This window comes from Lipotes vexillifer, unplaced genomic scaffold (assembly GCF_000442215.2).
Source record: "Lipotes vexillifer unplaced genomic scaffold, Lipotes_vexillifer_v1.1 scaffold28, whole genome shotgun sequence".
NCBI lineage: Eukaryota > Metazoa > Chordata > Mammalia > Artiodactyla > Lipotidae > Lipotes > Lipotes vexillifer.
Genome location: NW_006793929.1, coordinates 794,331 through 815,393, shown reverse-complemented (window position 1 = coordinate 815,393; position 21,063 = coordinate 794,331). Strand labels below are relative to the sequence as shown.

At 44.0% G+C, this 21,063-nt stretch overlaps 1 protein-coding gene across 1 annotated transcript in view; it reads left to right on the top strand.

Moving 5' to 3' along the window:
* The window catches only part of CRACDL (CRACD like), a 46,763-nt gene that overhangs the window by 444 nt on the left and 25,256 nt on the right, over positions 1 to 21,063 (top strand). The window contains exons 2-5 of the mRNA XM_007466895.1: positions 7,879 to 8,044; positions 15,238 to 15,373; positions 15,724 to 15,894; positions 20,649 to 20,667. Coding sequence (XP_007466957.1) covers positions 7,879 to 8,044; positions 15,238 to 15,373; positions 15,724 to 15,894; positions 20,649 to 20,667 — 492 coding nt within the window. The remainder of the gene's footprint in view (positions 1 to 7,878; positions 8,045 to 15,237; positions 15,374 to 15,723; positions 15,895 to 20,648; positions 20,668 to 21,063) is intronic.

Genomic DNA, 21,063 nt, shown 5'->3' with positions numbered 1-21,063 from the left:
GCAGGACGTCGGGCAGAGTATTGGATGGTCTAATCATCCAGAAGAAATAATGATATCAAGAGAGAGCCTTTGATTCCTCTTTTATGGCTTTTATTCTCCTTCAGGAGATCTTTATTGCACTTTCTACTGAGCTAAATTCCAAGCCCATCAATCATCATCTCATAACACATTCCAAGAGCTACCCAGTTATGCGATTGGTTTACTGTTATCCATAGATTGCTCTGTATGTCTTTATAGAGTTGTAAAACTGACATTAGAAAACGTTAATCTCCCCACGTGTGCCTTTTCCCGTATCAGCCATTTTTACTCACCTTATTTTGGTGACAGAGTTCTCCCTCTCTCTCTCTTGTTTTAAGTCAAAGTGTTAGTAGTGATTGTCTTTGAGGTAGTTCAGGGGAACAGCTTCCAATAATATTAAATCCTAGCGCTTATCTCTTAGCTTCAGATACTAATTTCATTAGAGACTTTATTTCATATATTACAGATAGATTTTCCTTATTATTCTATATTAGGACTACTTTTCCTCTGTCACATTTCAGTAGATGCGCTGGTAATTGTCTTTTCAACAAATGGTGCTAAAGCAATTGGACACTCATATGTAAAAAAATGAACTTTGAGAGCTCAAAGTTTATTTGAACTCAAATGAGTATACAAAGATTAATTTAAAATATATCAGTCGTAAATGTAATACTATAAACGCTTTAAAAGAAAATATAGGAGAAAATATTTATGACCAAGGATTAGATAAGAGTTCATAGATATGACAACTCAGTCCCTAAAAGTCGATAAAATGGACTTTATCAAAATTTAAAACTTTTGCTCTGTAAGAGACACTGTTAAGAAAATGAAAAGTCAAGTCACAGACTGGGAGAAGATATTTGCAAATCACATTTGACAAGAACACTCGAGATTCGACAGTAAGAAAACTAACAACCCAATTAAAAATAGGCAAAAGGTTTTAAAAGATGCTTTATTTAAGAAGATACACAGATGGCAAAAAAGCACATGAAAAACTGCTCAACATCAATAGTCATTAGTTAATGCAAATTAAAACTACACCGAGATACCACTATACACCTATTAGAATGGCAAAACAAAAACAGAAACAACTGCTGGTGAGGATGCAGAGCAACTGGAACTCTCACATATTGCTGATGAAAATGCAAATGGTACAGCCACTTTGGAAAGTATTTTAGCAGTTTCTTTTTTTTTTTTTGCAGTACGTGGGCCTCTCACTGTTGTGGCCTCTCCCGTTGCGGAGCACAGGCTCCGGACGTGCAGGCTCAGCGGCCATAGCTCACGGGCCCAGCCGCTCCGCGGCATGTGGGGTCTTCCTGGACCGGGGCACGAACCCGAGTCCCCTGCATCGGCAGGCGGACTCTCAACCACTGCGCCACCAGGGAAGCCCCTAGCAGTTTCTTATAAAATTAAATACACACTTAGTCTATGAGCCACCAATCCCACTCCTAGGTATTTACCTAAGAGAAGTGAAACCTTATGTTTATGCAAAAACCTATAACAATTTTCATTTTGTTTACCACTTTGTTTATATCTATATAATGGAACAGTACTCAGCAATAATAAGGAACAAGCTATTGATTGATGTAACAACGTGGATGAATCTCTAATGCATGGTGGTAAGTGAAAAAAAGCCAGAATCAAAAGGATACATACTGTCTGAATCACTCTATATGACATACTGGAAAAGGCAAAGCTATAAGAACAGAGAAGATATCAGTGCTCTCCAGGGGTTAAAGGTAGGGGAAGGGTTTGACTACAAAAGACAGCACAATGATGATGTATCTTGATTTTGGTGGTGATTATTCAACTCTGTATACACCCAAAAGAGTCAATTTTACTGATGTAATTTTTAAAACAACTTTTAAATGAGGTACCAGATTTGAAAAACTATCAAGTGGATTTTTTAGAAATAAGTAAAACTATTACAATTAAAAATTAAGTGGATGAGTTTAATAGCAGATTATATCAACTCAAGAGAGAGCACAAGATAGTATACAGAATGTATCACAGAGTGGTAAAAAGAAGGAAAATACAGAAAGAGAACAAGAAGCATAGAGATAAGTGAAAGGGTGTAACATGCATTTGAGCACAGTCTCAGGAGAGGAGAGAATAGCTGAGAATTTTCTGGAATTGACTTAAAAAAACACACAAAAGACGCCCCAGTCCACAGATTTAAGAAACTGAATGAATCCCCAAAAAGGATAAATAAAAGGAAATCCACATAGAATGAAAATGTAGAAAACCAAAGACAAAAATGAAAAATCTTAAAATTAGGCTGAGAAAAAAGATTACCTTCGAAGGAACAAAAAACTGACAGTTCTTGACCACAGGACAGAAGCCACAAAACAGTGAAATAATGTCTTCAATGTTACTGAAAGCATAACTCAGAAAAAATATCTGCCAACCTAGAATGTTAAACCTAGGAATACGATATTTTAGGAATGAAGGAGAAATAAGGGCATTTTCAGATAAACAAAAACTGAGTTTGTCACCAGGAGACCCTCAGATTCTAAAGGAATCTCCCTTCAGGTGGAAGGAAAATCATCCTTGATGGAGGATTTGGACACAGGAAGGAATGATAAGCAAAGAAAATGAGAGACAAGCAAACACATCTAAATGAACATGGAATAATATCTTTTGGGTTTTTAAAGATCAGAACAATAGAGCATAAACATAGGATTAAAGTATTCTAACTTTCTTGTTTTGTCCCTTAATAGAATGTGTGGTATAATTTCTAGGGTAACCTGTGAAAGAACAGAGGTAAAAGGCAAAGTTTACAAACTAGAAGTGGGAAGATACGGAATAATTTTTTAAAGTCAGTTAGTCCGGAAGACAGCAAGAAAGGAGGTTAAGAAAAACCGCAGAGATGGTAGACTTGTTTTTATTAACATATCAGTAATTAGAATAAGTGTCAGTAGCTAGTTATATTAATTGTTCCAGTTAGAAGTTTAAAGCTCAAATTGACTTACTAAAACTCTATATCTCTTAAATATAATGATTCAGAAAAGTTGAAGGTAAAAGGGATAGAAAAAAATGAATCTTGCAACACTGGGCCAGAGGAAGCTGGCATAGCTGTATCAATAGCAATCAAAATAAAATTTAAGGCAAAAAGCATTACTAAAAATAAAGAGGGTCATTTCACAATAGGTTCACTTCCCCAGGAAGATATTAATTTTACCTTTCTATGGCATTTATCAACATAATGTCAAAATTTATGGAGTAGAAATTGACAGTTAAATAATGATAAATCTACAGTCAGAGTGGGTTTTTTTTAATACACCTAATTGATAGGACAAATGTATTAAAAATTAAAGACAAAGTACTTGGACAACACAATTAAAAAGAAAAAGGCCTATCCTAATCGATGTATATAGAACATTGAAGAAAATACATTATTTCAAGTGCTCTAGGAACATTTACAAATATATGGTAAGTCATAAAGCAAGTCTCAGCAAATTTGAACAGATTCAAATCATGCAGGGTATGTTCTCTGGCCACAGTGCAATTAAGCTAGAGCTCAGTAACAAAGATAATAAGAAAATCCCCAAGTGCTTGGATATTGACATACTTTTCTAAATAACCTATAGGTCCAAAAAAGGTATTATAATGAAAATTGGAAAATATTTTCAAGCAAATAGTAAGGAAACTATATATCAAAACATGTAGATGCAGGGACTTCCCTGGGGGTCCAGTGGTTAAGACTCCACACTCCCAATGCAGGGGGCCTGGGTTCGATCCGTGGTCAAGGAACTAGATCCCTCATGCGTGCCGCAACTTAGAATTCCGATAGCCGCAACTAGAAAAAAAAAAAAAAAAAAAAAGATGACGCATGCCACAACTAGGAGCCCAGTGTGCTGCAACTAAAAGAGCCCGTGTGGTGCAAGGAAGATCCAGTGTGCCACAACTAAGTCCTGGTACAGCCAAATAAATAAATAAACAAATATTTTTAAAAAGAAGAAAAAACATGTAGATGCAGCTAAAACAGATTTAGAAGGAAATGCATTGCCTTAAATGTGTGTATTATAAAAACAGAAAGCCTAAAAATTGATGAGCCAAGTATTCATTTCAAGAAGTTTAAAAAGATAGCAAAGTAAACCTGAAAAAAGTAGGAGGAAGGAAGGAAAAACTAGAACAGAAATTAGTCCAATAAAAAAATAAACATTCAGTAGAGAGAATTAACAAAGCCAAACTTTTTTTAAGGCAAATGATATTGACAAACCTCTTGTGTAATTGATCCAGGAAAAAAGGAGGGACAGATAATATCAGGGCTGAGAAAAGGGGGCTTTATTTTAGATAGTACGGATGCTAAGATAATAAGAGGATATTAACAACTATATGCCAGTGCATTTGAAAATGTGGGAAATAAAGACAAATTTCTAGAAAAATGAAACAATAAAACAAATTCAAGAAATAGAAAACCCAAATAGTTCCTATAACCATTAAAGAAATTGAATGAAAAAGCCTAGCAGCCTAACAGATATAACACAAACGGGCCTCCAGTGGATGGCCAACTAATTATGGCAAATCAAACAAGTGTTCAACGGCTGTACTCCGGGTGTTGGTAGCCACTTGCTTTAATCCCGAAGGAGCATCTTTGACTGTAAAGGATCGTGAGGCTGCGTGTTTGTGCAGACCTTCAGGGGTGCGTACCTATTTGGCAACTAGGCAAAGGCCAGATGGTGTCCTGGCAGATGCAGAAAACTCTGAAGAGGCTTTCCAAATGATAAGCTCTCTTTGAGACCAATCAGTTAACAACATAAATGTTTTGAGATTATAAAGGTAAGGAAACTTCTACTGTAAGTTAAGAAAACTTGGCTGTAAAACTCATTTCCTTTTGGGCAGGGATCTGCTCCACCTAAGGTAATATAGGTACTCCAACTATAGAGTAATCCTAAGAAATTCTCCACATTAAGGCAAGATCATGTAAACTTCCCAAGGGGGGCATGAACATAAACCAAATATAAAGATCCTGGTGTTTTAAAAAGGAATTCAGGGACTTCCCTGGTGGCACAGTGGCTAAGAATCTGCCTACCAATGCAGGGGATACAGGTTTGAGCCCTGGTCCGGGAAGATCCCACATGCCGTGGAGCAACTAAGCCTGTGCGCCACAACTACTGAGCCCGCGAGCCACAGCTACTGAGCCCGCATGCCACAACTACTGAAACCCGCATGCCTAGAGCTCGTGCTTTGCAACAAGAGAAGCCACTGCAATGAGAAGCCCGCGCACCGCAACGAAGAGTAGCCCCTGCTTGCCGCAACTAGAGAAAGCCGGGCACAGCAACCAAGACCCAATGCAGCCAAAAATAAATAAATAAATAAATAAAAGTAAATTTATTAAAAAAGGAATTCAGCTTACAGAATGATTTACTTATCAAACAAATAAATTGTTAGCAAATTTTCAGGATCTATTAGACAGCAAGCATCCTGGTAACCTGTGATGTTCCGTCCTTCTGTTGTTAGTTCTCATATTCAGAAGGAAAGGAATGGACTTTGCCGAGCTGCCAAAATCATGGGCACTTGAGGATTTTAAAAAAATCTATTTTATTGAAATATAGTTGATTTACAATGTTGTGTTAGTTTCTGCAGTACAGCAAAGCGATTCTGTTATACATATACATATATCTACCCTGTTTTGGATCCTTTTCCCACATAGGCCACTACAGAGTACTGAGTAGAGTTCCCTATGCTATTCAGTAGGTCCTTATTAGTTGTCTATTTCATATATAGTAGTGTGTATGTGTCAATCCCAATCTTCCAATTTATCCCTCCCCACTCTTACCCCCTGGTAATTGTAAGTTTATTTTCTACATCTGTAACTCTCTTAGAAGGTCCAATTTAAAATTTTCTACTTTTTAGTAACTGGAACAGTACTAGCACTCATTATATACTCAATAAATACATGTTAGATTAATTAAATATTGAGCTTAGTAATGTGTGTGATCATTCTAGGTCAGCACATCAATTAGGCATGGACGAGAAGGTTAGACGGTTCAAAGACAAACTTTACTTTCTTCACAGGAAGAAGTTTATCTTTGGATCCTCTCTTTTTTTTTTCTTTCTAAAGATTCCAGTGTTCACAATCCACATCTGTATTTGAAGAACTCGTAGCTCACAGGCCTACATGGCCCCTGGAGGGTCTGGGCCCCAGGGCATTTGTGGCTGCACAGGACATCCGCCTGTCCCTCCCTGATGAACCCTCTGGGGCCCACCAACTCCTGCCTTGAAGCAGGTGGAGGAAGGGAAAGTGCAGTGGTGAATTCCTCAGCCCTTTTTTCGAGTAGAAGAGAGAAAAGCAGAGTTGCATTATGCTCACTTCCCCACCAAGAAGATCAGGCCTGAGGCTGAAAATGACAGTATGTGGAGTCCTGTCGCCCCACCTAAGATGACCTCCTCTCCTGTAACAGTGGTTCTCACTCCCAGAATTGGAATTAGGTCGTAAGGTATTAAAAGTGATTGGTGCCTGGGTCCCACCCTCCAGAGCTGCCTTACCTGCCTGGGGTGGAGATGCGGGAGGGCAGAGTCATCATACCTGTGGCCATGAAGCGGTGTGTGGCCAGCAGAAGCTGTGGAGAGATCTTCACCCTCATCTCCGAGTCAGAAAGCTTAAACAAGGAGAAGTCGTGCCGCTTCCTCTCCCTGTGTGGGACCCTCTGCTTTTTCCGATTGTCGGCTGTCAGGACAGGGGACACATTGCCGCTATCTCAGAATCGCTAATGGTTTTTGGAGGTTTCACCATAGTCACCTGAGACAGATAGTTCCTTTGGGACCACGGGGATTTCTGGAAAGTGTCAACTGTAGGTGACATCGCAACATCTCTTTCCCAGAGACTGGAAGGATGTGGATAAGGGATAGAGGGTGGGAGCTGCTGCCATGTCTCAGTGTTACTTGCACTGAAGTGGTGAACAGTGGAAAAGGGGAAGGCCAGCCTGGGGCTCCCAAGTTCAGGCTTCTAGGGCTGGCCCCCCTGCTTACAAGCTGTGCAATCTCTCTAAGCATCAGAGTGTTTGTGTGTTTTAATCTATACAATAAGGTTAGTTATTAATCATTATTTTTCTGCTCATCTCAGGAGTCTCTTATTATGAGACTCCAATCTGAACCTATCTGTGAAATGCTTATATATATATATATATATATATATATATATATATATATATATATATATATATATATATATATATGTATATGTATATGTATTAGCACTTGAGGATTATCTTGGAAAATAATTTAGGTTATCATTTACGGGCTTTACCTCATCAGGAATTTTTGCTTTTGACTATTTTTATTTTAGGGATTAAAACCTGATTTCATTTATACAGTGGAATATTACTTAGCAGTTTAGAAAAAGAGGAAGAATGCAAAATGCACGCATCACCATGCAAAGTGTCAAAAGCGGTATATGAGGGAAAGAAGCCACACACAAGAGTATATGCTGTATGATTCTACTCATACAGGATGTGCTGTGTGAATTCAAGAATGGGCAAAACAAACGTATGGTAATAGAAATAAAAAGCATGGTTGCATCAAAAAAATAAACTCTTTAGGAATAAATTGAACCAAGGAAGTGAAAGATATGTTAAAAAAGTGTTGATTTCAAGCAAGAGGGAAGTTGCTTGTGCCTTGATTCTGTGAGCATGCTCCAAAGCTTTCTTGGTTCTTTTATTCAATGTCCAAAATAGACAGAAATCAAGATGTTTTCAGGTGTGCAAAAATGGTACGCTGTGTGCTTCACAACCTCCTGTGTGGTAAAAGGCCTTTTCAGGAGCGAATAATTGATGCACGGACAGAAATCTTACTTTCTCTCCTCGTGCACATCTCATACGTGTCTGGTAAATACTCACATGCATTCTTTTTGTGTAGGAAAGAAAAAGTCCAAATTCAAAACGTTTAAGAAGTTCTTTGGGAAGAAGAAGAGAAAGGAATCTCCTTCCACAGAGAGTAGCACCTGGAAACAAAGCCAGGCGAAGAATGAGGTCATTGCCATCGAGTCAGGGCCAGTGGGCTACTACTCAGAGGATGAGCTGGAGTAAGTTGCCTTTTCCATCCTTCAGGCTTGTGTGTTCCAAGGGGGCAGGAGGGGTCACAGGAGGACCCGAATACTTGGGCTCGTTGTCGTGGTAACTTGGTGGATTTCTGAGCTTACTTTCCTCCTAGGTGATTCCACTGGAGGTTCCTCCATAGATATGGTGTTTTCTGTCTTTTCGTACATAGGGATGGAGAAAGTTGGAGCGGGGTCAGGGGAACATTATCAGGTACCTGCTATGTGCCAGGTGTGTATATATTAAAAGTCTAGGGCTTCCCTGGTGGTGCAGTGGTTGAGAGGCTGCCTGCCGATGCAGGGGACACGGGTTCATGCCCCGGCCACAACAGTGAGAGGCCCGCGTACCGCAAAAATAAATAAATAAAAAAGTCTACATAATTATGGAAGAGGAGGTAAGATATACCATTTTATAAATGAACAAACCAAGCTTTAGAGAAATTTTGGAAAATTTGCCCAGTGTCCTACAGCTGAAAGTAGCAAGATTAGGAAGTAATCCCTCATTTACTTTGACTTAAAACTCTTTTTAGGACCTGGATACTATACCAGAAAAATACCTCTCTCTAAGCCTGAGTCCTCAGTAACCCAATAAGAAAACTTTCCATTGGAGAGAGAGAGGAGTAGGGGGAAGGCTTCTTGCTGTTCAGTCTTAGAAAAATCATCCAAAAATATTGTTAGGAAGAACAGAAACCCATATTTCAATAGGTATGAAATACGGGGAAGTCTCGTGAAGAAATCTGTATTTTTGTAACTTGTACCTCATCAAAATATAGTTATAATATATATGCTTTGGTCATTCCAGCAGTTATTTCTGTGAGTAAAAGGGAAAAAAGAAAACCAAAACCAAAACCAGATTTGTTGCCATGTCAGGCTTTGTTTCTTTTTTTTTTTTTTTTTTGCGGTACGCAGGCCTCTCACTGTTGTGGCCTCTCCCGTTGCGGAGCACAGGCTCCAGACGCACCGGCTCAGCGGCCATGGCTCACGGGCCCAGCCGCTCCGCATCGTGTGGGATCCTCCTGGACCGGGGCACTAACCCGTGTCCCCTGCGTCGGCAGGCGGCCTCTCAACCACTGTGTCACCTAGGAAGCCCAAGGCTTTGTTTCTTTTAAGCAACATGGGCACCTTAATTTGAGGATAAGGCATAATGACCCTGGGATTGGGAGACAGACCGTGCTGAGATGGGGTCATGGGCTTCAGCATCCCCGTGAGGGGTCCTGTCCCCTCCTTCCTCACCAGTCTCCTTGCCTGTTTCTAAAGGAGTAGAAATTACACTGACCGCTTGGTGGCACCAAACGACTAAAGAGGAGAGATTTGAGCTTTAAGTTGTTTCTTTTTCTGGTGCTGGCTGGGAGTAGGAGGCACCCACATGGGACCTTGTGAAGAGTGGAGAGGACGGGCTATACACGCAGTTTTAAGGCAGCTCCAAACTCTTGGGGAGCAAGACATTATCATATAGAATGAATTGCTCACTGTTACATGTCTTCACTGGGCCAGCCCCAGGGACATAATAACACTCGCCTCTACCCTCCCCGTCTCTCGACCAGAACACTCAGCGGCCCCTCCAGCCAAGGAATAAGAACACAGCAGGAGGGGTGAGCTGGGCTGAAATGACCTGTCCACTTGTCCATCATCTATCACCAGAGCCCATGGAGAGTGGGGACAGTGCCCCTTTCATTTTTATATTCTCAGCACCTGGCAGGGGCGGGTCTTCAATTACTGGTGAAAGTTTGCTAGAGTGATGCTAGGAGAGGAAGCTTGGGGTGGAGTTATGATGACACCCGGGAAGTACAAGTAATGTCCTTAGAGAACAGCGCAGAGGTGAGACAAGAGCTTTCTCTCTTTTTTTCCCAGCTTTATTGAGAGATCATTGACATATAATGTTATGGGAGTTTTATGGTGTACAACGTGTTGATTTAATACGGTTACATGCTGCCACATGATTACCACCATAACATTAGCTAATACCTGCATCACGTCACCTAATTACCGTTTCTTTTTTGTGGTGAGAACACTTAAGATCTACTCTCGTAGCAATTTTCAAGTATATAATACAGTATAATTAACTATAATCACTGTGCTGTAGATCCCCAGAACTTACTCATCTTATAGCTGGAAGTTTTTACTCTTTGACCAACATGTCCCCATTTCCCCCACCCCCCAGCCCCCGGTAACCACCATTCTACTCTGTTTCTATGAGTTTGGCTTTTTTAGATTCCACATGTGAGTGAGATCATAGAGTATTTTTTGTTCTCTGTCTGATCTCACTCAGCATAATTCCCTCAAGGTCCATCCATGTTGTTAAAAATGGCAGGATGTCCTTCTTTCTCATGACTAAATAATATGCTGTTGTATATATGTACCACATCTTCTTTATCCATTCACCCATTGATGGACATCAAATTGTTGTTTCCATATTTTGGCTATTGTGAATCATGCTGCGATGAACATGGGGGTGCAGATATCTCTTCAACATCCTGTTTTCATTTCCTTCAGATAAATGCCCAGAGGCAGGATTGCTGGATCATATGAGAGTTCTATTTTAAATTTTTTGAGGAACCTCCATACTGTTCTCCATAGCGACTGCCCCAACTTACATTCCCACCAATAGTGCAAAAGGGTTCCCTTTTCTCTACATCCTCGCTACCACTTATCTCCTGTCATTTTTGTAAAAGCCCTTCTAACAGATCTGAAGCTTTGTCTCCTGTTTTTGATTTGCATTTCTTTGATGATTAGTGGTGTTGAGCTTCTTTTCATGTACCTGTTGGCCGTCTGTTGTCTTCTTTGGAGAAATGTCTATTTAGATCTTCTCATTTTTTAATTGGATTGGGTTTTTGCTATTGAGTTGTATGAGGCCTTTAAATATTTTGGATATTAACCCCTTACCAGATATAGATTTGCAAATATTTTCTCCCATTCTGTAAATTGCCTTATCATTTTGTTGATGGTTCCCTTTGCTGTGTAGAAGCTTTTTTTTTTTTTAATTGAAATATAGTTGATTTAAAGTATTGTGCCACAGAAGCTTTTTAATTTGATGTAGTCCCACTTGTTTATTTATTTATTTATTTATTTTTCTGCGGTACACGGGCCTCCCACTGTTGTGGCCTCTCCCGTTGCGGAGCACAGGCTCCAGATGTGCAGGCTCAGCGGCCACGGCTCACAGGCCCAGCCGCTCCGCGGCACGTGGGATCTTCCCGGACCGGGGCACGAAGCCACGTCCCCTGCATCGGCAGGCGGACTCTCAACCACTGCGCCATCAGGGAAGCCCCCACTTGTTTATTTTTGATTTTGTTGCCATTGCTTTTGGTGTCAAATCCAAGAAGTCATTGCCAAGAGCAATGTCAAAGAGCTATGTTTTCTTCTAGGAGTTTTACGGTTTCAGGTCTTATGTTCAGGTCTTTAATAAACATTTTGATTTTTGTGTATGGTATAAGATAGTGGTCCAGTTTCATTCTTTTGCATGTGGGTGTCCAAGTTTTCCCGACACTGTTTATTGAAGAGGCTGTCCTTTCCCCATGATATATTCTTGGTTCCTGTGTCATAGAGTAATTGACCGTACAAGAGACAAAAATGTAAAGGTACTCTTTTGCCTCTTTGAAGAGTCCGTGAGCCTTCTAGACTCTGTAGCAACTTCTCATCCATCACCATGGGCAAAAATGTCCACTTAACCAAGGTACATTAAGGCTGACAAACCACATGAAACCCTGTGGGTTTAAAACGTTGATGCCCATTTATTGTGTCAGTGGGGTTATGCTTCTTGATCTCTTAATCTATAATAATCTATAATCTATAATAATCTTCATCTATAACAATTTTACTTCACCCTTCCTGCTTTGTTTCATGTCACCAATCAGATGGAGAATATCCCACAATCTGGATTTGCTTTCTTTTGGTATGATTAAACTCATGTCTATATTCTCTGAATTTCTTGTAGAATGATAGCTGGATCTAGATATTTAATTAGATTTAGATTCAAGACGGTCCTGTATACTTACTGTCACATCACCTCACAAGGCACATGCTTTGTGTTTGTCCCACTTCTGGTGATGCTGAGATTAAGCAGTGGGTTCAGGGGGTCTCTCTCAGTGTGATCCATCCACGAACCTTCACCTGATAGTTTTTACACCTGCTGATGATCATTACTAGATCCATTATTTCAGTGTAAAATGGTGGTTTTTCTAATTCGATCATTCATCCTGCATGTGCTAGCCAGCATTCGTCTATGCAGAAGACCTTTCCTTCATCAACTCCTTGGTTGCTCTGAAATACAAGTTGTACAGGAAAAGCAGGGTAATGCTTGGTTCTCCTTTTATCCATCTACCTTCAGAGTAATGACCTGGTACCCTAGCAAACTTCCAAAACTGAGTGATGAGTTTTATTTTTTTCTTTTCTTTTTTTTCTTGACTATCATTGTGAATGCATGGATTTTTATATATTTGATGTGCCCTAACCCATGACAGTCTCTGTTCATTTTTATGCTCACACTGTCCCATCTTATGCTACTGAGAGTCACTTCAGATTAGCTCCTGGTTCTTTTGACATGACCCCATTTGTCTCTGGAAGCTTCTTTGCTTTCTTGCATGATGAGAAATCCCAAGTTAGTTTGTACGTTTCCTGCCCTAGACCTGTAATCAGCCATTTCCTTTTAGTGTGAAATGGTTTTTAGCGACCACAATCTGCCTGCCAGGGCTGATGATTGTTAGTTGGCTGTCATTACTTCTAGACCTTTCCAGTAGATGTAGCTAGGAAATATGTTTTTTTAAGAGAAAAATAAATCATTAATTCACTGGTATTTCCAGTTCAAATTTATTTAGACAGACTTGTTGCTTCTTTGATTCTTTGTTTGAAGTCACTTTTCTCTTTTACTGGAAATCTTGGTTCCTAATGATACGAACAAAATTATTTATTTTCTTCATCATTTAATGTACGTATAATAATCTCATTTCCTCCTTTCCCACATGGAGGTTACATACTATAAAGATTGTTCTGCACTGTTTTTTTTTAACCAATATTGCTACTAAGACTACCAAGTACAATTTGCTGTCTTTGTGCTTTTTGTTCTTAGAATTTATCCTATTACAGATGTAGAGTCAAGAGTCACTTGGATGTCGAGTTAAAGTCACTTGAAATCATTCTTTTCTCTGTGTTTATGCTGACAACCTTATATAAAATTAGACTTGTTTCCTTCTGTTCGTTTTCTAGTTTTAGAGGCTGATTTCCCTTTTTGTTTGATTTTGTCTTTTAACAATGCAAAATGTTTTTATAGTTTCAAAGACAACATTTTAAGTATAAGTAGAAACCTTGGTACCCTGAGTCCCGTCTTGTTCTATCCTTCTCCTTAAAGGAGACTTTTTTTTTTGCGGTACGCGGGCCTCTCACTGCTGTGGCCTCTCCCGTTGCGGAGCACAGGCTCCGGACGCACAGGCTCAGCGGCCATGGCTCACGGGCCCAGCCGCTCCGCGGCATGTGGGATCTTCCCGGACCAGCTCTCACTGCTGTGGCCTCTCCCGTTGCGGAGCACAGGCTCCGGACGCACAGGCTCAGCGGCCATGGCTCACGGGCCCAGCCGCTCCGCGGCATGTGGAATCTTCCCGGACCAGGCACGAACCCGTGTCCCCTGCATCGGCAGGTGGACTCTCAACCACTGCGCCACCAGGGAAGCCCTAAAGGAGACTATTTTTATTCATTGGTTCCTTATCTTTCTATTTTTATTTTTAAAAAATATACGCAAACACACATATGTTTGTATGTGTTCATACACCCTTTCCCACACAGAGCTAACACAGCACTGTCTGCACTCCGTTTTTATTTTTCACTTAGTAGAGTCTTGGTCTACCTGCACACAGGGTTGCCCCTCACCCCTTTGGTCAGCTGCAGAGCCTCTAGTATATCATGTCCCATAGTTTATTCAGGTATCTGCTGAGGGACATGTGGGCTGTTTCCAGTCTTTTGCATCTATAAATGATGCTGTAGTCAATGGCCTTGAGCATATAGCATTTTGTGTCTTTGCAGCGGCCTTTTCACACTGTCTTGAATTCTAGTTACACCCAGAGTGGAGGTGTTTGGGCAGTGATTATGGTTTCCAGAGGGTGTGGCCATGGGCTGCCCGCTGTGGGAGGGAAGCCCAGGTGTGCATTTGATCTTTGTGACAACAGCTGCCATTGGCAGGAGGCCCTCCTGGTTCTTTCACTCGGCCTCACTCTCTCCCAGAAATGTGAGGACATTTGTGAGCTGCCGGTTCCCCACTTGCAAACTTACTCTAGCGGCTGGAAGGAAGCTAGAAAACATCACTAACCAACATGGGGCGGGGTCACACCTAGGAGTCCCTAATGCCTCACAAAGGACAGGATGCCCAGGGCTGGGGGTAGGGGAAGGGCTGTTGGTGCAGAAGGTGGCAGCGTCTTCGGACAGGCTTTCCTTCCTTCATCATCGTGTCTCAGTCACCTCCTTCCACCTATTGTTCAGGCCGCCAGCACCGCTAGGAAAATCTGACGATAACTCCCACATCCTCTTAGCACGTTTTGTGAATGTCCTGTGGGTTCAGTTCCAAATTGGAGCCTTGAGCTCGGGGCTGGTGAAGTGGCTGGGATGGTGATGCCAGAAGGGCCCACCATCTCCGCCCCAGGACCTTGGCACACAGGCTGGGTTGCACAGATCACATCAGGTAATGAGATGGGGATGTGGCTTTGCACATCGCAATTCTCCTTTCAAACCCAGCCGTGGACATGTGTGTTTTGGACCACGTTGTAAGGATGCCTCCGTCTGGCAAGCCCTCAGCCTGCTGTGCAAACACGGCCTCCAGCCCACCGAGGGGCTGCATGTTTGCCCACAAGGAAAGACCTCACCCTCCCTGGGCACCCAGTGCAGTCTGCACAGCCTGCCAGCCAGCCCAGGCCCCCTGCCAGCCCTTCCTCTCTGCAGGCCTGCTGTCCTAGACCTCACACCTCGTCAGACCTTGGTTTTTCCCTTAATGAAAAGAATTCACACAGCCTTCAGATCTGTTAGAAAAATCCCTATCTCTACAAAGCTCCTAATAATTGACCGTGGTATTTGACAGGATGAACCGAAGTCATAAACAGTTTAAAAAAATAAATGCAGCTGAAGGCTTGTTGTAGCATGTGCCCTTAGCCCCATCCCGAGCCCCCCGGGATCAGCCGAGGGTCACAGTGCTTCTTTCATCCTAGGGAGTCAAGGGGCACGCTGGGCAGCCGGGCCCTCTCACACGACAGTATTTTCATTCCTGAATCGGGACAGGACCCTCCTCGGCCGGTGCGGGTCTTTTCCCAAGAAAATGTGTGTGACCGGATTAAAGCTTTGCAGGTAAACTTTTCCCTGTGGCGACACTGGGTATGTATGACAGGTAGGCACCGGGAAGTCTTAAGATGATTTCTGCTGGGTTTACTTGATCTATTTTAAAGCCCAATTGCATGCACGTCGCAGCTCTCCCAAGACTCACCCAGTTAGTTACAATTGGCCCGTACCTCATTCTCAGTTATAACCACTCATTTTCAAGATGACAGCGGCAGAGCTGGTGGCAGACTCGCAGTTCAGTTCCCTGCCCCAGGCAAGGGTGCTGAAAATATCTCTTGAATGAATGAATTGCAGTGGGAGCATTTGTTGAGAAAAGTTGCTGACGTAAACAACAGCAAATGTTCTTTATTCCAATCTAGTTAAAAATACAGTGTAATGTGAAAATGGGGCCGCCACCTCCTCCTGGGGGCCTTCCGGCCAGACGGGGAGATGATGCTGGCATGAGCTCTGAGGACGACGGTCTGCCCAGGAGCCCCCCAGAGATGTCCTTGCTGCACGACATCGGCCCCGGCACCACCATAAAGGCAAGTGTAGCCTGCACCACCTCGACTCCATCCGCGCCTGTCACATAGGGCTGTCAGGGACTCCAGTGGCCCCTGTGTGTGTTCCCCTTAGACTCCCGTGCTGGGTCATGCTCAGTGCAGCCAGGAGGGATTCTAGCCAGGTCACTGGAACCTACTGTCAGGCCTTGGACTGTATTTGTTTTCATTCTTTGAGCAGAAATTCAGGTCTCTTGAGGAGATGTGGTTTGGGGAACATTTTCCATGATGGTTAGAGGGCTGATACAATCAACCCTATACCTCATTTTTCCTGTCTGAGCAGATGACCAGACCGGGCATCTCATCTAAAAGAAGGAAAACGGCTTTGAATCTGTTTTCTATCGTCATGACATTTGGCTGGAGGGAGAAGGGAGTGGTAACATATATGACTTAGTCTAGGCTCCTGCATCTGAGTTTGGGACTCTGAGAACTTGTTAGCTTAGGGGTAGAAATGTGAGGCGTGGCGCTGGTAGACAGGGCAGCAGGGAAAGTTTGACAAGCAGGAGAGGTGTCTCTGACCTCAGTAGGGCGGGGAACTGATCCTGGAAGTCCCCCACCCCCTTTGGAATCCAGGAGGAAGAATTGAACTTTTCTGTGTGTATACCAGCGGTCCCCAACCTTTTTGGCACTGGGGACAGGTTTCATGGAAGACAATTTTTCCACGGGACCGGGGCCGGGGAGGGGGATGTGGCGGGGTAGGGGAAGCGGGGGATAGTTCCAGCGGTAGTGTGCGCGATGGGGAACAGCAAATGGAGCTTCACTCGCCCACCCGCTGCCACTCGCCTCCTGCTCTGTGGCCCGGTTCCTAACAGGCCTCGGACCGGTACCGATCCGCGACCGGGTGGGGTTGGAGACCCCTAGTATAAACAACATAGCTCGTGGTGCTGCCATTCTGAACCCATACAGTGGGCTCAGTGATAAAATCCATATCATTTATGTTACATGAGTACATAAATGATGAAACAGCTGATCATTTCCTCCTTGTAGACAAGCCTTGCTGTGGGGTGGATGGAGTTGGAGTTATCCGTGTTACGACCCATTACGTATATAGCCACATCCCTGCCCTGTGTGTCCTTGGAGGGTCCCTGTGCCCTGGTCAAGGGCCATCCTCAGGCAAGTCCTGCAGGTTCCGTGCTGCTCTGAAATATATTCAGCCGTCGCTTCCACTTGGACGTTCAGAAGCTCCCCTGCAAAGGCAGGAGGAGGAGTATTTACCTGACTTGTTTGCCGTTGTGGGTTCCCAGAGCCCCACAGATAAAGGCAGAGGAAGAGCTGTGGTGTAGCTGAGAGTGAACACGCCCAGGTTGCGGGTTTCTGCACAGAAGGCCAGAGAATGCCTCTCTCCAGAATTCTGCCCTAGGGTCAACCTGTCCCTGTTTGCTCCGCGAGCAGGTCAGAGGGCAGTAGGGCACCCACACCTGCTCTCCCACCTCAAGGAGAAAGCAGAGAAGACAAGCAAGAAGATGTGGCCCATTGCCTGGATTCCAAGCCCACCCTGCACCCCTTAGCACCTTAAAATACTGGAGGGGCAAGTTGACAGTTGGCCGTGTTAAGGTGTCATCACCACGTGACACACACATCTTGGCAGCTCAGTGGCCACAGCCTCAGGAGTGGATGTGACTTTGTGTGTTTCAGGCTGCGTGGTTGGGGGGATGTGTCTGGCGAGCCATTGTTGACGGACTCACCCTCATTCCACCCCACAGTTCTCTGACTCTCCCGGCATCGTGGTTCTCTGCACTTAGCTGGGACAGACGGTACAGGAGAGCGGGTAGCTTCTAAATCTGTTAAGGATTAAGGAGTGAGCCCAGCTCCCAAACCCGCAAAGCACTGTGATGCACAAATTCCACAGTCCGCTGACTGGGAGCCACTCATACTGGGCAGGGCTGACCTTGTCCTTTTCAACACCCCTCCTTTGGTAGTGATGTTATTTTAAAAAAATGTTCTGAGAATTTATCAAGTATTGGGTAGTAGGAACAATCCACTAGCTTCATTGGAAACCAAAATTTGAGCCTTTAAGGCTTAAAGACTATCATCTTTATCATCGTGGTTTTTGAAGACACAGTGATCATATTTTGTGCCTTGATAGTTTTTTGGGCACAGGGGGCCAATCGAGAGGGGGAGACAAAGCACCCTTTAAAATGCATTTATGTAATACATGGTATTTGATATGATGGCACGTTAAACCCCAAAAGGATGGGATTGCAGGCTGTTGGGTTTTTCCCTGTGTGACACCTTACACAGGCCCACATGCTTGACAGAGAACTTAATGGAGATTATTACGAAGAAAGGTCTTCGTTAACAAGTATTTGATGACGCTGCCAAGGTGACATTTCCTGACGGGATGAGTTTTTCAGGAAATACATGGAATTATTTTTAAAATCGCATTACCACGTGAGGTAACGACTGAGGAAATCTGTTTAGTGATGTTTAAGGTAGAGTTACATCTAAGAGGTCCTAATCTAGGTTTCCGACCATTGAGTAGGAAACAAGGGGTCGAGGTGGCAAACTGGCAGGTCTGATTTGCTCTGGGTGACAAGGAAAGACAACAGGGGAGACGGTACAGCTCTGATGGCAAAAGAAGGCGAGGCCTCCTGCTGTGGGTGAGGCCACGGGCTGGATCCCTCACCTCTGGGTCTGTGTCCTCGGAGGACCTGGGAGACAGTTGAATGGGATCGGGGAGGTCAGTGCCTGCCCTGCTTCCCCCAGCCTGCCCGCCACCCCTGCCCTGTGTCTGGGGCCCATTCCCCATGAGCCACCCTCCCCCAGTGGCAGGGCCTCTCTTTTTGAGGACAAATGTGGTAAAGCAGCTGTCAGGGTGTCCAGGGTCCCTGGACCCTGACAGGGTGTCCAGGACCCTGTGTCCAGGGTCACCCTGCAAAAGCCTCTGAATTCCAGGCTGCTTCCTCAGGGCTCTTTGAGCCATATTTTCCCCCAACAAAGGGCCACTTGTTAGACTCTTAAATCACCCACTTCCAGAATCATCCAGAAGCACAGACTCCAGGAACATTGGGGGGCTGGGAGCAAGCAGTGCAAACGTGAGCTCCAGATGCTGCCAGCCCGCAGGTAAAAATGCAGGTCAGCTTTTCCTCCTCCTCCAGACCCCACCCCACCCCATCAGCGGTTGCTTCACTGATCATAGACGGAACTTGGTTCTCCTCAATCGGGAAGGTGTTGGTGTTTCCAGGCCCCAAGGACTCTCAGAACGACAGTTCAGAGAGAAGCGAGAGTCTGGTTCCCTATAGGGAAGACCAGCCGTGATGGCTATTGCAGGGTTGTGTGGGGACAGAGGCCCTTGTCCAGTGTCAGGGACATTCAGCTCCTCCCCAGGCCCCCAGCCTCAGGGCCAGAGTGGACCATCCGCTCAGGCATTGCAAATGCAGGGGGAGCCAAGTGGAGAGTAGGCAGGGAATGTTTGTCCTTTGGGTTTATAGAGGGGTGACCCAAGGCCCACGTTGTCACAGAAGGAGAATTCATCCTCATTTGTGGAGTCAGTGCGTTTGCAAAGCAGCTCATCTTGTCTGCTCTCCTGAGTCCCAGGCAGTAAGAAAAACAAAAACCCAAATCTCACCAAGTGTGGATATCCACTGTCCCTCCAGACAGGGGTGAAAATGAAGGATTTTGTGTGATTGTGAAATGGACCCATCCTGCTGTGACCTTATAAGGAGGACTCTCTGGGGAAGGTGTCTCCCGTCCAATCGCAGGGGGCCTCCTGAGTCATCAGCTACAACAGTGGGAGCCAAAGCCACAGCCACAGAGGGAGTCGTGGCCAGGTGTCCTGTGGTTTATTTTCAAAATAATCTTTCTTGTTTTATTCCAGTAAGAACCCCGATTGCTAAAACCACAGAACTAAAAGAGATTATGTTCACTTAGAACCATTTTTCCCCTCATTTTGGTAATGGTCTTCTCCCCATCGACAGGAATAAGCTTTGTACTTGCATTGGAAAATACAAGGGACTTTATGTTAACAGGGAAAATGCGTTCCTCTGCAGGGGGTGGTCCCCGCGTCAGTGGCACGCTTGCGAACAGGGTCTTCCTTCCCTTTCCTCCTCCAGTTTGGTGGGGGAGGCTGCTGGGCGCGTGCTCCTGTGTGGCCCAGGGTTGTGGGAAGGACCCTGAGCGAGATGCACCCGGGCCCCTGGGAGCCCCTCACTCCCGTGTCTGCTTGTCGCCGCTTCCTTCCTGAGGAGGGCATTTACTAAATCATCGTGAGGTGCATAAAATTGTGGTCTCAGGTTAAAATGTAAGCAATGCACCACCTCACACCCATTCCAATGGCTACTGTTAAAAAGAAAAAAAAAGAAAACAGAAAATAACAAGTGTTGGAGAGAACATGAAGACAGATGTTGGTACCCTGTGCCCTGTTGGTGGGATTGTAAAATAGTGCAGCCACTGTGGAAGTCAGTATGCCTCGAAAAATTAAACAAAATCACTTTATGATCTAGCGATTTCATTTCTGGGTATGGTCCCAAAAGAACTGAAAGCAGTTTCTCGCAGAGATATTTGTACACCCACGTTCATAGCAGCATTACACATAGTAGTTAAAGCGTGAAAGCAGCCCAGGTGTCTTGGGCTGGATGAGTGGACACACAAATTGTGGTATATACCCACAGTGGAATATTACTCATCCTTGAAGAGGAAGGAAATTCTGACACAGGCTATAAGACGGATGAACCTCAAAGACATTACGCTAAGTGAAATGAGCCAGGCACGAAAGGACGAGTATTGTACGATTCCACTTATACGAGGTACTTAGTCAAGTTCATAGTGACAGAAAGCAGAAGGGTGGGTGCCGGGGCTTGGGGGAGAGGGATCGGGGACTTAGTTTAATGGGCATATGGAGCTTTAGTTTTACAAGAGGAAAAGTTCTGGAGGTGGTGGGTGGTGATGGATGCACAATGACATGAATATTTAATACCAATGAACTGTACACTTAAACGTGGTTAAGACGCTTAGTAAGAGAAACTGGAAAATAAAACACTTTGGGAAAAAAATGTGAACTTGACACTAATATTGAGCACCATGCTGGAACAGAAAAGCTGTGTTGGGGCTTCCCTGGTGGCGCAGTGGTTGAGAGCCGCCTGCTGATGCAGGGGGACACGGGTTCGTGCCCCAGTCCGGGAGGATCCCACATGCCGCGGAGCGGCTGGGCCCGTGAGCCAC